The 14,217-nt window shown below is 57.3% G+C and overlaps 1 protein-coding gene across 6 annotated transcripts in view; it reads right to left on the bottom strand.

Moving 5' to 3' along the window:
• The window catches only part of ARHGAP39 (Rho GTPase activating protein 39), a 91,917-nt gene that overhangs the window by 5,037 nt on the left and 72,663 nt on the right, over positions 1-14,217 (bottom strand). For 5 of the 6 annotated variants that reach the window (XM_041768720.1, XM_041768719.1, XM_041768724.1 and 2 more), the window contains 3 exons: positions 10,524-11,832; positions 8,815-9,376; positions 1,113-1,205 (listed from right to left, as the gene is read on the bottom strand). In XM_041768720.1, the coding sequence (XP_041624654.1) occupies positions 1,113-1,205; positions 8,815-9,376; positions 10,524-11,832 (1,964 nt within the window). The remainder of the gene's footprint in view (positions 1-1,112; positions 1,206-8,814; positions 9,377-10,523; positions 11,833-14,217) is intronic. The other variant, XM_041768722.1, reaches the window with a different exon arrangement.

Genomic DNA, 14,217 nt, shown 5'->3' with positions numbered 1-14,217 from the left:
CAGCCCCCGCACCCTGCACCGCGTGGCGGGCATCACTTCCCGGGCCACGACCGGGGGGAGGGGGGTCTCCCGAGGACCGAGCTGTGCAGCGCCCACGGCCAGCCTGGGAGATCCTCACGACGGCGTGGGTGCCCCGCCTTGGGTCCCCCGGGACGCCCCTGCACAGCCTTCCAGGGGCCTGGCCGCAGAGGGACAGCCGGCGGCTCTTCCACAGTCTGTCCCCCCCTGCCCCTGGGCCTGGGCTTTGGGCCTACAAGTTGTGCGGTGGGACCAGAGGCCGCCCCGGCCACCCCTTGGTGCCCGCATCACGGGTCCTGGGCCTCGGCTCCGCCCTCGCTACACAAGAGGATCTCGTGGGGCCAGGCTGAGCCCCGTCCCTGCGGCAACCCCACACCCGGACCGGTGGGAGCTCGGGCCCCCCCACTCGGCTCCGATGTCTGGGGCCTGAGGGCAGCGGCCCCCTCCACGACGGGCGGCGCGTAGCCACCAGCTTCCCAGGGGAGGGGGGTCGAGGTTGGGTGGTACTGGCACAAGAAGTGGGGCTCGTCTGGAGGAGGACGTGTGTGTTCCAGGGGTGGGGAGGAGTGCCCGAGGTGGGGCAGCGGCCGGTCCCAGAGCCCCGGTGCCAGGACAGCAGTGAGACCCCCCCCTGGGGACAGGTCAGTCCTGGGTGGACAGGGCCTCCCTGCAGCCTGGACAGTGGTGGGATGGGGCTGTGGTCCCGAGCCAGGGCCCGGGGAGAAGGGCGAGGCTGGTGGGACGGGGAAGTTCTTGGGCTCCCTCCGAGGAAGCCCCTCCTCAGCAGACACTCACCTAGGGGTGCTTCCGGCCGGCCTTGCCCAGTCTGTCCTCGCCCTTCCCCACCGAGCGCCCAGCGTGCAAGGTGGAAATTGTTCTGAGCACCGCGGAGAGAGGCACAGGGCGGGTGCCGCCCCCCCCAGACGCACCTTCGGGACTGGGCCTCGGCCGGCTCGGAAGGCCCCAGCCCCGATGGTTAGTGCCACCCCACCGACACCCCTTCCAGCCCAGAAGCGGTTAGAGAAAGGGGCCAGGCGGCCCAGGCCGGAGAGCAGAGCTGCGCAGACCGCGCCCGGCTGCGGGAGAGGCCCTACCATCCGGCTCCTCAACATAGGGCTTGGGTTTCTTTCTCAACTTGGGCTTCTTCTTACTGTTCCTCTCCAGGAGCGCTCTCATATGCTGCGTCACTGGGGAGCAAACAGAGCCGTGAGGACCAGAGAACACAAAGCCGGGCGCGCCAGCCCACGCCGCCCGCTGCAGCCCAGGGGTGCCGGCGGGCCCGGCCGGCGGCGGGGCTGCTCCTCGCGCGGTGGGGGGGGGGGGCGCGGAGCCCCCCAGCAGCCTCTGGGCCGCGGCCCTCCACGCCTGCCCCGGAGGCTCTTCTCCGATGGCGATGGCGACCGCCCCCCAGCCGCCCCCCAGGGCACGTGGCCCGCCCATCCAGGCGCTCCGCCAGCAGCACGGCTAGGCCCTGTGGACGGGCCACCGCACCCGTGCCTTAGGAAGCGGAGGCTTCAGGTTCTGCTCGCTCCGGCGGCGCCGGGAGCCTGCGCCGTGGGGAGGGAGCCGTGACTCCGGGCGACCCCGCGGCTTCTCCGACCCCGCGGCTTCTCCGTGGCCGGCGCCTTGGACCGAGAGCAGTGCAGGAGCCAGGCCTGGGGGTGTGGCGCTCCCCGCCCCTGGGGCGCCCACAGAGGCACGGCTCCCCCCTCCCTATACGGTCCCTCCAGGCCCCCCGCGGGCTGGGACCGCGGGTCTCCGGTCTCCGGTCTCCGGTGAGCGTCTCCCGAAGAGCAGGAGCTCCAGGGCATCGAGGGTCTCCTCTTGCACAGGCTGCTTGGGGCGTCACACCTAGAAACCCGGGCCCAGCTCGAGAAGAAGCGTCTATGTTTCGTTCTAGCTTTACAGTTTCTAGGTTTTATGTTTTGGTTTGTGATATTTTGAGCTAGTTTTTGCAGACAGCACAGAGTAGGAGGCTCATCCCTGAAGTTCATCTCTTTTTGTGTTTGGCCACCAGCTGTCCCAGCACCAGCGGCGGGAGGCACTGCCCTTTCTTCACGGAGGTGCCTCCGCATCTCTGTGCAAAACTAATGCACCACGTAGGTCTGGGTTGAGTTTTGGACTCAAGCAGTTTTGTTGTGCCCCACGGATCTACCTTTACATCAACAGCTTATTCTCCTGGCTCCTGGAGTGTCATGACAAGACTTGAAGCAGGATATGGTCAGTCCTCCAACCTCCCTCTTCTTTTTCAAAGGTTATTGTGGCCATTCTAGGTCCTTTGCATTTTCTGTGGATTTTAGAATCAGCCTATTGATTTCTAAACTAAAAAAAAAAAAAAACTATTAAGATTTTGGTTAGGGTTGAATCTGCATCAATTTAGGTGGAAGTAAAATCTTGATACAAGTGAGTCTTCTGATTCATGAATATGGTATTTCTCTCCACCTCAGGCCTTCCTGACTTGCAGTAACATTTGGGAGTTTTCAGCATAGAACTCTCAGACATCTCTTGTCAGACTTATCCCTAAGTATCTTATTTTTAAATGCTACTGTGGATATATATTTTTTTAAGATTTTATTTCAAACTAATCTCTACAGCCAATGTAGGGCTCAGACCCACAACTCCAAGGTCAAGGGTCACCTGCTCCATCTGCTGAGCCAGCCAGGTGCCCCGAGATGGTATTTTTAAAATATCCATTTCCAGTAGTTTGTTGCTACTATGTAGAAACACAATTAACTTTACTATATATTGGTCTTGCATCCTGCAAACTTGCTATTCTCACTATAGTATTTTTATAGGTCTGTGGAAGACTGTGTGGTCTGTGAATAGACACAATTGCACACTTCCTTCCCCTTCTGGATGCCTTTTATTTCTTTTCCATGACTTTGCACTGGCTAGGCCCTCCGCCATCACGTGGAGCAGGTGCAGGGGGGCTGGAGGTCCTTGCCTTGTTCTCGATCTTGGGGGAAAGCAGTCTTTCACCATTAAGTATGATGCTACCGGGGCACCTGGGTGGCTCTTTGGCTCAGGTCGTGACCCCGGGGTCCTGGGATCGAGTCCCACATTGGGTTCCCCACAGGAAGCGTGCTTCTCCCTCTGCCTGCCTCTCTCTGTGTCTCTCATGAATAAATAAATAAAGCCTTAAAAAAGAAAAAGTATGATGCTGGATAGAGATGTTTTTTAATTGTGGTAAAATACAAACATAAAAATATAGCCATTTAACCATTTTTAAGTGTACAATTTAGTGGCATCTAGTACACTGTGTCATGCAGCCACCACATTTCTAAAATTCTTATATCACCACGAACAGAAACACTGCACCCATTAAGCAAAACTCCTCATTCCCCCTCCCCCAGCTCCTGTAACCTCTAATCTTTCTATGAATTTGCTTACTTTAGATATTTCATAGAAGTTGAATTATACAGTGTTTGCCCTTTTGTATCTGCTTTTTTTTTTTTAATTTTTATTTATTTATGATAGTCACAGAGAGAGAGAGAGAGAGAGGCAGAGACATAGGCAGAGGGAGAAGCAGGCTCCATGCACCGGGAGCCTGATGTGGGATTCGATCCTGGGTCTCCAGGATTGCGCCCTGGGCCAAAGGCAGGCGCCAAACCGCTGCGCCACCCAGGGATCCCTGTATCTGCTTTTTTAACTTAGAATACCTTTTTCAAGGTTATTCCACGTTATAGCATGTATCAGAGCTTTATTCTTTTTTATGGCTGCAAAATATTCCAGTTATCGATAGACCACATTTTGCTTATCCACGCACCTGCTGGACACTTGGGTTGTTTGCACTTTCCGGTTATTGTGAATAATGCTGCCATGGACATGGGTGTACAGGTATCTGAGTTCTCATTTTCCATTCTTTCGGGTGCTATAGGGTCTCAAAAAATATTTGCCTTTTGTCCAGTTGAAGAGGGTCCCTTCTGTTCCTAGTTTGTTTAGAAATTTTTATCAGGAATGGAAATGTTGGATTTTTTGCCAAATGCTTTTTCTACACTTATTGGGATGATCACATAATCTTTCTTTTTTACTGGCGAATTACATGGATTGATTTTTTAGTGTGAAACCAATTTTTCATTCTTCAGATAAATCTCACTCAAGATACATTTTTTTTTATATATGGTTGGACTCCATTTGCTTAAGTAATGTTAACAATTTCTGTTCTATGTTCAGGAGTGATACTGTCCGTGTTATTCATTTTTTTGGTAATGTCCTTTTATAATTTTCGTATGGAATAAATTTGGAGATAGTCCCTCGATTTCAATTTTTTCAGCGAGTTTGTAAAGAATTGCTATAATTGGTAAAATTCACCAGTGAAGCCATTTTGGCCTTTATTTTTCTTTGTGGGAAAGTTTTAAGTACCAATTCAATTTCCTTAATAGATACGTGGTTTTGGTTGTCTATTTCTTATGGAGTGATCTTTGGTAGTTTGTCTTTCAAGGAATCCATTTCCTCTAAACTGCCAAATATACTGGCATAAAGTTGTTCATAATATTACCCTTTTGCATGTTGAATCTGTGGTGACATCATCTCTCCTTCTTGATATTGGTGATTTATGTTTTCTTTTTGATCAGTCTGGCTAGAGATTTATCAATCTTATCAATCTTCTCAAAGAATTAGCTTTTTGTTTCACTGACTTTCTGCATTGTTTTTCTGTTTTCGCCTTCACTGATTTCTACTTAGATCTTCATTATTTTCGTTCTTCTGCTTGCTTTTGGTTTATTTTTTAAGTTTCTTAAAATAGGAACTGAGGCCCCTGATTTGAGATCTTATTTTAGAACACAGGTATTCACATGCTATGAATCTCTGTCTAACAACTGCTGTGGCTGCATCCCACAGTTCATATGTTTTGTTTTCATTTTCTTTCAGTTCAAAATACTTCCTAATTGCCCCCATAGCTTTTTATTTGACCCATGGGCTATTCAATAGTACGCTTTTAAAAAAGTTTCCAGGTACTTGGGGATTTTCCAGATATCTTTGTGTTACTGATTACTAAGTCAATTCTGTTGTGACAGGAGAATACACTTTCTATGATTTGCCTTCTTTACCATTTATTGAGACTTGTTCTATGGCCTGTCTTGAAAATGGCTGGGATTGGAGTCCAAATGCTCTGGCCGAGAATCTGCTCTTGCCTACTCTACGGTAGCTGCTTTGTTTCTTAAACAGACTTTCAAGCAGTTTTCAGCTTCAAGACCACACACCTTCCAAACCTCTGCTAGAGGAAGCTGGCTCTACCCACTGTGGAGCTTTTAAGGTTTGCTACCTGCTTCAGCTTCTGAGCTTTGTCACTGTTTGGGATCCACCCTTCTTGGTCTGAACAAGTCAGCTTCCCACCACTCGCTCCTGTACTTTTCAGCTTCCAAAACCGTGTTCGTTCTCTTTGTCCTTGTGGGTATCCTTATTTTTATCGTGGCAAAGTATACATAAAATATACATTTTATTGTGGTAAAATATACATCTGGTAAAAAGTACAAAATTTACCATTACAACCATATTTAATTATACAGGTCAGTGGCATTAAGTGTGTTATTACTGTTGCGCAACTATCACCATACTCCATCTCCAAAACTTTTTCATCAAGCCAAATGGAAATTCTGTAGGCAATGAACAAGTCTCCAGCTGTCCCTGCTCTAGCACCTGGCACCCACCATTCTTTCTGTTTCTATGAATATGAATATTCTAGGGGCCTTGTATGAGTGGACTCACACAGTACTTTTTTGAATTGGCTTATTTCACTGAAATAATGTTCTCTGGTTTCAACCATGTTGTACATGTGTCAGAACTCCCTACATTTTTTTAGGCTGAATGATATTCCATTGTGTGGATGGACTAAATTTTATCTATCTACTCATCCACTGACGAACACTTGAGCTGCTTCCACTTCTGGGCTGTTGTGAATATACTGCCATGAACTTGTACAAGTATCTATCTGTTCATGTCCCTGTTTTCAAATTTTTTTGGTATAAATCCAGAGGTGGAAGTGATGGGCCCTATGGTAATTCTATTTCTAGTTTTTTTAGGAACTGCCAAACAGTCTTCCACAGTGGCTACACCATTTCCCAAGCCCCTTCTCCTCTTCTTTAAAAAATTCCTTCCCAGGACACCTGGGTGGCTCAGCGGCTGAGCATCTGCCTTTGGCTCAGGGCATAATCCCGGAGTCCCAGGATCAAGTCCACATTGGGCTCCCCTCGAGGAGCCTGCTTCTCCTTCTGCCAGTGTGTCTCTCATGAATGAATGAATGAACAAATAAATAAATATTAACTTCCGTGTTCATTTGGCAGGACATCGAGGTAGATTCCAAGTAAATATACGTGTTCCATCTGACACCTCTACATGGAAACCTTACGTCTTACTGAACACATGAAGGGTGAAGGAAACTCCTTAGGGTCTGCACCGTCCACAGTGCTGCCGCGAGGAGCACATGGGGTAGCTGCCGTCCGCCGTGTCTGCAGAAAGCCTGCGAGGGAAGGCCTGATGAGACGAGCTGTGAAAGCAGCCTGCTGGTGGCTGGCACAGAGGCGTGACCGTGTATGGGACAAGGTTAAGCTGGGGGTTAGCGGACAGGTGAACTAGGGTTCACTGGAGCCTTGGTCCCTTGTGATAGTGACCACACAGAAGATGTCACATATGTGCTGGAAGATGAAATCAAAGCTCCCTGAGGCCTGGGCAGCACGGTTCAGGGTGCAGTGTCACTCGGGAGCTGGGCTCAGTGACCCTAAGAGGCTGCAATTTTCCTTCCGCAAGCACAGGCTCCATCCTTGTGGGCTGATAGGACCTGCCTTCCTGAACACCAGCCAGCAGTACGCCTGTTCCTGATGTCCCGTGGGAGGGAGCACCGGCCTCTCCACTGGCTCTGCACTGAGCACAGCCTAGAACAGAAGCCCACCCAGCAATGGTCCTGGGGTTGTTTTCTGGCTGGAAGGCGGCCCTGTATTATACACGTGAGATCGGATCCCAGAGCCTAGAAGCAGGCTCCTGTTGGTGGGACCACAGAGCCCCAATCTCCTTTTGTGGGCTGAGACCACGTGGGCCTCCCTCAGTGTGGGCAGATGTTCAGAGCCACACACGTCCAACTGACCACCCATTCCTCATACACGCCATGCCCGTCCCTGTAGTGCAGACACTAGGAGGAAAGCCCACAAACCTCTGTGCCATGAGGAGTGTCCTGCTTGGCCCCGCACAGTGCCTGAGCTCAAGCTCCCCACTGGAGCCCCAGCGCGCTGGCAGGAATGGCCTCAGGAGCCTCTGGCCTCGTCCATTCACTGCTCACTCACCTTGTCACTTGGCAAGCGCTCCCTGAGCCCCCAGGGGCTGTGCTGAGCAGTAGACACACACCTAAAGGCCTCTGTGGAACAGGCTGAACCATGAAGCTAATGGGGGTTCACCTCCTCCTGGAAAGGCCCAGGAAGACTGAGGCCGACTGAGGCCACCCACCAGCTTGCGTGTTCTGCACATGGGGGAAACCACCTGGGACGCCCTCTGCCGTGTTCAGTGACCCTGCTTAAAAAACCACATGCCTCAATTAGGGGCGCCTGGCGGCTCCGCTGGGTGAGCATCCATCTGTGGGTTTCAGCTCTGGTCACGATCTCATGGGTTGTGAGATCAGGTCCTCACTGGGCGCCTCCTAGCAGAGCCTGCCTGAGGATTCTCCCCCTCTGCCCCTCCCCTCCTCAGCTGTCTCTCTCTTTCTCTCAAAATAAATAAACAAATCTTAAAACAAACAAAAAAACCGACTGAAAATCCCATGGCTTCTAAGATCCAGCCCCCCCCATGGCTGATGGGCTGACGGTGCGTGTACTGGACACACCTTCCCTAGGACTCCCCCTGCTGGGGCAGCTGCAGTCCCATCACTGTGTGCACACACCCGGCTCCACACACCCGGGCTGGGGCAACGCCCTGGACAGACCAACACAGTCACTCCCAACGAGGAGTCCACAGCACCTGAGCCAGAGAACGTGCGTGTGCATGTATGTGCACACGTGTGTATGGAGATGCTGGTTCCAGGGCGATGCCTTGTGAATGCCCACGACTGGGTGGTGGACAGCCTGCTGCAGGAGCAGGTGTTGCCCATGGCCCCAGGCTCGGGCTCTCCCTGCCTGGCACCATCTAGAAGCAGGACCAGGGCCCTGAGTCCTCCCCTGAGACCAGGTCTGGGGCCAGACAAACCTGATGCATGGCCCTCAGGCGCCCTTGGCAGAATGTGGCTGCTTCCACACCTGACTTCTCGGGATGGCTCAGGGCCAGGCCAGCTTGCAGCGCCCCGATGGCCTGCCAGTCTTGCCAGACCTGGTGCCAGGTCAACGCATCCCTGGTTACCAGAGCAGCTCCTCCCTGCTCGCAGGAGCCCCGCTCCAAGGCCCTCCTGTCTCTTCCCCACCCAGGACAGATGGCACCAGCCTGCCTGGGGTGACCACCCCGCCAGGCCATAGTATGGCTGAAACACAGTTAGTACACAGGCCTGACTGTGGCCTCCCTGCCCTCGTCAGGCGGAGTGGCCAGGTCCGGAGGCCTTAGCAGAGTGGGCATCAGCTGGCTGACACATGGAGGCCAGCCCTCATCCAGCCCCCTCCTCCCTGAACCGTTGGCCTGTGGCCGCGGACCCCAGTCCAGGACTGCCTGTCATCCTTCCCAGTGGGGACCTAGAACGTGGTGCTCAGAGGACACGCGTGTCTGCGTGGAGGTGCCGAGCCTGCCTGCACCAACCTGCCCAGCGCAGACCAGGAAGCTCTTGCCACAGCCCTGCCCTGAGCCGGTGGCAGAGCCGGGATGCGAGAGGTCTGGTGCCCCGGGCCTTACCTTTGGTGTCGTTGACGGGGTCCATGTGCCGGTAGATGTAGCCCTCCAGGTAGGAGTGGAATTTGGGTGTGGGTGGGAAGAAGGCCAAGCAGATGGCCATGAGCTCCCAGCCGCGGGCTAGGCTCTCGAGGCGGAAGTTCTCCGTGGTCTGCCGGCACAGCTGGATATAGAGCTCGTCCCGCAGCCCCTGCACGCTCCAGCCCTTGGTGGCGATCTCCAGGGCCACATGCAGGGGGTCGGCCTTGGCGCGCCGGTCGCCCATGTACATCTGGATCAGTTTGAAGATCTCACAGGCCTCCTTCTTCACGTGGCGGTCGCTGGTCACGATCATGGGTTTCTTGATGGACTCACTGCTCCAGGCCAGCATGTTGGCGATGGACACCTTCCGTCGGAAGAGGCCCTGCGTGTGTGTGTTGAAGTGCTTGGAGGCCCAGTTCTCGATGTCAGTCTCCGAGGACGGCTTACGCAGTGTGAAGGTGGGGAACACGCAGCTGGCGCTGGGCATCACACTGCGGGCCTGCCGGCTACTCTCAAACTGGGCGCAGGAGCCGAGGTCCTCAGACTAGGAAGGAAGAGGGGCCGTGAGGGGCTGTGGGCTCCGCGTGACCCAGCCAGGAGAGGGGTATGGCCTCCCCTGCTGGCCGTGAGCTTAGGGCCTCCCCTGGGTCTACCCACCTCGTAGACACACACTGCGTCCTCCCACGAGGCAGGGGAGGGGACCACAGAGGCCCTCTTCCAACTTTTACCCTGAGGAGTAAGAAGTGCCCTCCCTATTCCTGCAAATGAGGGGTACTGGTGGCGGTGGTGGTGGGTGTCCAGGACAGGTCTGGGGTGGGAGGATGCCAGGGGACGCCGTCCCCACCGGTGCTACACGGCTGTCTCCATGCGGGGTGGTGGCAGGTACTGACTGGTCCACGACCCTGCCCTGCCCTTCCCTCCCCGTCAGAGCATTCCCTGCCACCAGAGATCCCCATGTGGGGCCGTGGGCAGAGTGAGGTTGGGCCGCGCCGTCCCCTTCCACGAGGCGTTTGTCCCAAGCCTCCCTCCCTGCCTCCCTCAGGGCCTCAGCACAGCTGCCCAAGGCGTCACCGGCGTACTGGCCCTTTGTTTTCTCAGCCTGGACAGAATTGCTGCTCTGAGCTCTCCAGCCTGCGCAGGCATTTGGCAGGGACAACGGCCTCCCAAGGCCACCCTGGGCAGGTCTTCCCCGGCGGGGTCGGGAGCCCAACCCCAGGAGGCCCTCTGGCCACTGCAGGCTCTCAGCAGGTGCCAGGGCCGACCCTTGGCCTTGGCTTCACGTGGCAGACTGGTGTGAGAGGTCAGCGGGCAGGAGGGAGGAGGGGGCACTAGGACGCTGGCCTCCAGCACGTGACCCAGACCGAGATGCACGTGAGTCGGAGGGGCGGCCGATGCCCGACCTGGTGCTGACCCGAGAGGACAAGCAGGCCAGGCTCCTGTGTGGCTCCAGCTGCAGCACGAGGTTCCACCCCCTCCTGGCTGCAGAAGGGCTCTGGGGACCCCTGACACACCTGCAGGGCACCTCGCCCGGGAGCCCGGTCACAGACGGGAGGCCAGAGGCTCAGCGGCCCCGAGGTCGGGGGCTGCCCGCCCGCCCCCTGACTCCCCTGCGTCCCCGGTGACTGGCCAGCACGCGCCCGGCCTCAGCCCCGGTCCCCCGCCGCCCCGGGAGCCCGGCAGCGCCTCCCTACCTGCGAGGGGTGAAGGTAGGGCTCCGGCGAGGCCAGGTTGGTCTGCACCGAGACGCTCTTCTCGAGGAGGATCTGGGGGAAGGCCAGCCTCTCCAAGGCGCCCCTCTGCCAGTGCTTGCTCTCCTGCTGCGCCAGGGCCTCGTCCTCGCTGAAGGCGCGCACCACAGGCCCGGGCATGGGCAGCGGCACGGCCCCGTCGCTCTCGTAGCCCGAGCCGTCCTGCTGGGAGTCCCAGCTGCCCCGCTGCTTCATGTGGAAGTGGGCCTGCTGCGCCTCCCAGGCCAGGCGCGCCTGCGCCAGGAACGGCTCGGCCTCGGCCGTCTTGCCCTCGGCTCGCTTCCCGGCGCCCAGGCCGGGCCCGCACGGCGCCCGCTCCTCGGCCGGCGGCTGCTCGCCCAGGACGTCGCGGTCCCCGGGGCCGTCGGCGGGGCCGTGGCACAGAGAGGGGTTCCTGCTCTTCCTCTTGCGTGTGCCTGGCGAGTAGCCGCCGGAGGACATGGTGTCCTGCTGGCTGGACCAGGACATGGCATCGTCCTGCGCGGCCCGCAGCTCGGCCCCCTCCATGCTGCTGTAGTCCCCCGGGGGGGCCCCCGGGCGCGGGCCGCGCAGCGGGCAGGGCCCGGGCTGCAGGGGCAGCGAGCCGCCGCCGGGGCTGGCCGCGAACCTGGGCCTCGGGCCGGCCCGCAGCTTGGGGCTGGCGCCCGCCTGCTCCACGTACACCAGCTGCCGCACGTACTCCTTGCCCGCGGGGCTGTACTCCAGGCTCAGGAAGCGCTCGGGGCACTTCTGGCGGGTGAGCACCAGCTGCTGGTAGGGCGACGCGGGGCCCTGCTTGGGCGACGGCGGGAAGGCGGCGGGCTTGCGGCCCGGGGACCGCTGCGGCGAGCCGGCCGGGTAGGCGCCGGCCTCGTACTGCACGTCCATGGGGGGCTCGTCGTAGATGGGCGCCTGGTACTCCACGGGGGGCTCCTCGTACAGCGGGGGCTCGTAGGCGTAGCGCGGGGACGACGGCTGCGAGTCGCCGGCGGCCTTGCGCGGCTGCGCCAGCAGCGGGGAGCAGCTCCCCAGCTCGGCCCTCTTCAGGAAGGGCGACGGCCTCCGCTCGGGGAAGAACACGGGGCCGTCGGGCTCCGGCGCGAACGGCTGCAGGCTGGGCGAGTGCGGCCCCCCCGACGGCCGGCGGGCGCGGCTGGCCTGGCCCTCCAGGGCGTAGCCGTTGCCCTGCGACGCCAGGAAGCTGGGCTCCCGGTCGGCGACCTTGATGAGCATGCGCTCCTTGGTGCCCGAGTTCCACCGAAGCGAGGAGGTCCTGCGGGGACAGGCGCGGGTCACTCGCTGGGTGGGGACAGGTGCAGCCGCGCCCAGCCACCAGCCCGATCCCTCCACTCACCGGCCCGGGCCCCGCAGCGTCTGGCGTCAGGGCCCAAGAGGCCCGACAGCCGCCGGGAGCTCCCTGTAAGCGGCCCGGGCACCCTGCACCGCGGGGCCCGACACCTGGGCGGCGCGGCCTGCAGTCGCTGCTCCCCCGTCCTCACGCAGCCCTGCAGCCTCCCGGGGGGCCTCCTGCCCAGGCCGCATGCCCCCGGCCCGCCACCGCCACCCCGGGGCCCGTCCTGACACTCCCTGCGCGGGGGGGGGGCTCTGCTCTGGTCACCCCAGCACCAGGCACACAACTAGTTCTACGAGAGCCGGAGGCCCGACCTGATTTCCCCCCAGGCCCCACTGTGGCCCCTCAACCTCTGCTTCTCAACCACGGAGGGGCCTGCGAGCTCCAAGGCGGACTCCCTGCCCGAGACTCTGCCCTCACACACACACAACACTCGGCCCCTGGGCACAGGTGGAAAACTGCTTTCCAGAGCAAAGATGGAAAAACTGCTTTTCAGAGCAAAATTGAGGGGAACATCCAGAGATTTCCCTCCCCCTCCTCACGTCCCGTGGCCCAGTTATCAACCCCCCAGAGCGCTGCATTCGTTACAGCCGATGACCCTACAGGTCCACCGCCACCCCGGGGCCCGTCCTGACACTCCCTGCGCGGGGGGGCTCTGCTCTGGTCACCCCAGCACAAGGCACACAACAGCCGATGACCCTACAGGTCCACGGCCACGAGGCCTCCTCGCCGCCGGGCACCCCACTCGCCGAGGGCTCCCCCGGGGGCCGGGCCCCTGTGGGTCTGCACGTGTCCTGGCACTGGGGGGTCACACAGACGGCTTCGCGGCCCTGGACCCTCCGCGCTGACTGCCCCCCCCCGCCCCTCGACCCCTCATCTGCCTCCACGGTGTCGCCGTCCCCAGAACGTCGAGGACCCGGAGTCACACAGGCCGGCTTCTGTGACCCCCTGACGCGTGCAGAGCCTCCCCCACGTGGTCCCCGCGCGAGCTCCTGTCCTCTGAGCACCGTGGGTCGGCCCGCGGTTCATCTGTCCACCGGCCCACAGGCGTCTGGCTGCTTCCCGGCGATCGTGAACAGAGCTGCTACGCACATCACGTTCGGGTCCTGCGGGGATGGGGTCTCCACCGCTTCGGGGTAACCGCCGGGACGAGGTGCCGCATCACGTGGTCAGAGCACATTCAGTTCTGCGAGAAATCTCCCAACCGTCCCGCGAGGCGCCGCCGCCTCTGCTCTCCGGCCCTGGTCCGCACCAGCGCCTGGCGCCTCCGGAGTTTGGCTCTGCTCGCAGGTGTGTCGTGGGATCTCGTGTCTTCGTTTGCACTTCCCTGATGACACAGGATGCGGAGCATCATTCATGAGCGTCTTCGTCATCTGTGTGTCGTCTTGGCTGAGGCGTCCGTCAGGGTCTCTGGCCCACTCTTAAACTGCGTTGCTTGTTTCCTCACCGTCGAGGGTCACGAGCTCTGCATATTTCAGATAACAGTCCTTTATCACATGTAGCTTTTGCAAATACTTTGTCCCAGGCTGTGACCTGTTTTCTCATTCTCTTATCACTGTCTTTTGCAGAGCACAAATTTTTTATTTGATTTTTTTTAAAGATTTTATTTATTTATTCATGACACACAGGCAGAGGGAGAAGCAGGCTCCCTATGGGGAGCCCGATGCGGGATTCGATCCCAGGACCCTGGGATTACAACCTGAGCCGAAGGCAGACGCTCAACCACTGAGCCCTCCAGGTGTCCCAAAATTTTTAATTTTAATGAAGTCCAGCTGACCAATTATTTTTCATGGATGAGCCTTTAATACTGTATCTAAGTATCACTGTCACACCCAAGGTGTCCTATATTTTTTCCCATGTCATCTTCTACGAGTAAGTTTTGTGTTTTACATTTGGTCTGTGATCCGTTTTGAGCTAATTTTTCTGAAGAGTGTAAAAAGTGTATCTACATTCATTTGACATGTGGATGTTCAGTTGTTCCAGCTCTAATTAGTGAAAAGACCATCTTTGCTCCACTGAATTGCCTTTGCCCCATGTCAAAATCAATTGATTATGTTTTATGGGTCTATTTCTTGACTCTCTTTTGTTCCATTGATCTATTTGTCTATTCTTTGCCAATACCCCATTGTCTTCATTATGGTAGCTTTATAGTTAATCTTCAAATTGAGTAGTATTAGTCCTCCAACTTTGTTCTCCTTGAATAGTCTGTTTGGTATTCTGGATCTTATGCCTTTCCACAGAAGTTTTAGAATGAGTTTGCTGATATCCACAGAATAACTTGCTGGGATTTTGACTGAAGTTGCACTG

The sequence above is a fragment of the Vulpes lagopus genome, chromosome 9 (assembly GCF_018345385.1).
Source record: "Vulpes lagopus strain Blue_001 chromosome 9, ASM1834538v1, whole genome shotgun sequence".
In the NCBI taxonomy this organism is placed as follows: Eukaryota; Metazoa; Chordata; class Mammalia; order Carnivora; family Canidae; genus Vulpes; species Vulpes lagopus.
Note: the sequence above shows the minus strand (reverse complement) of the source record. Positions and strands in the feature narration are given on the sequence as shown.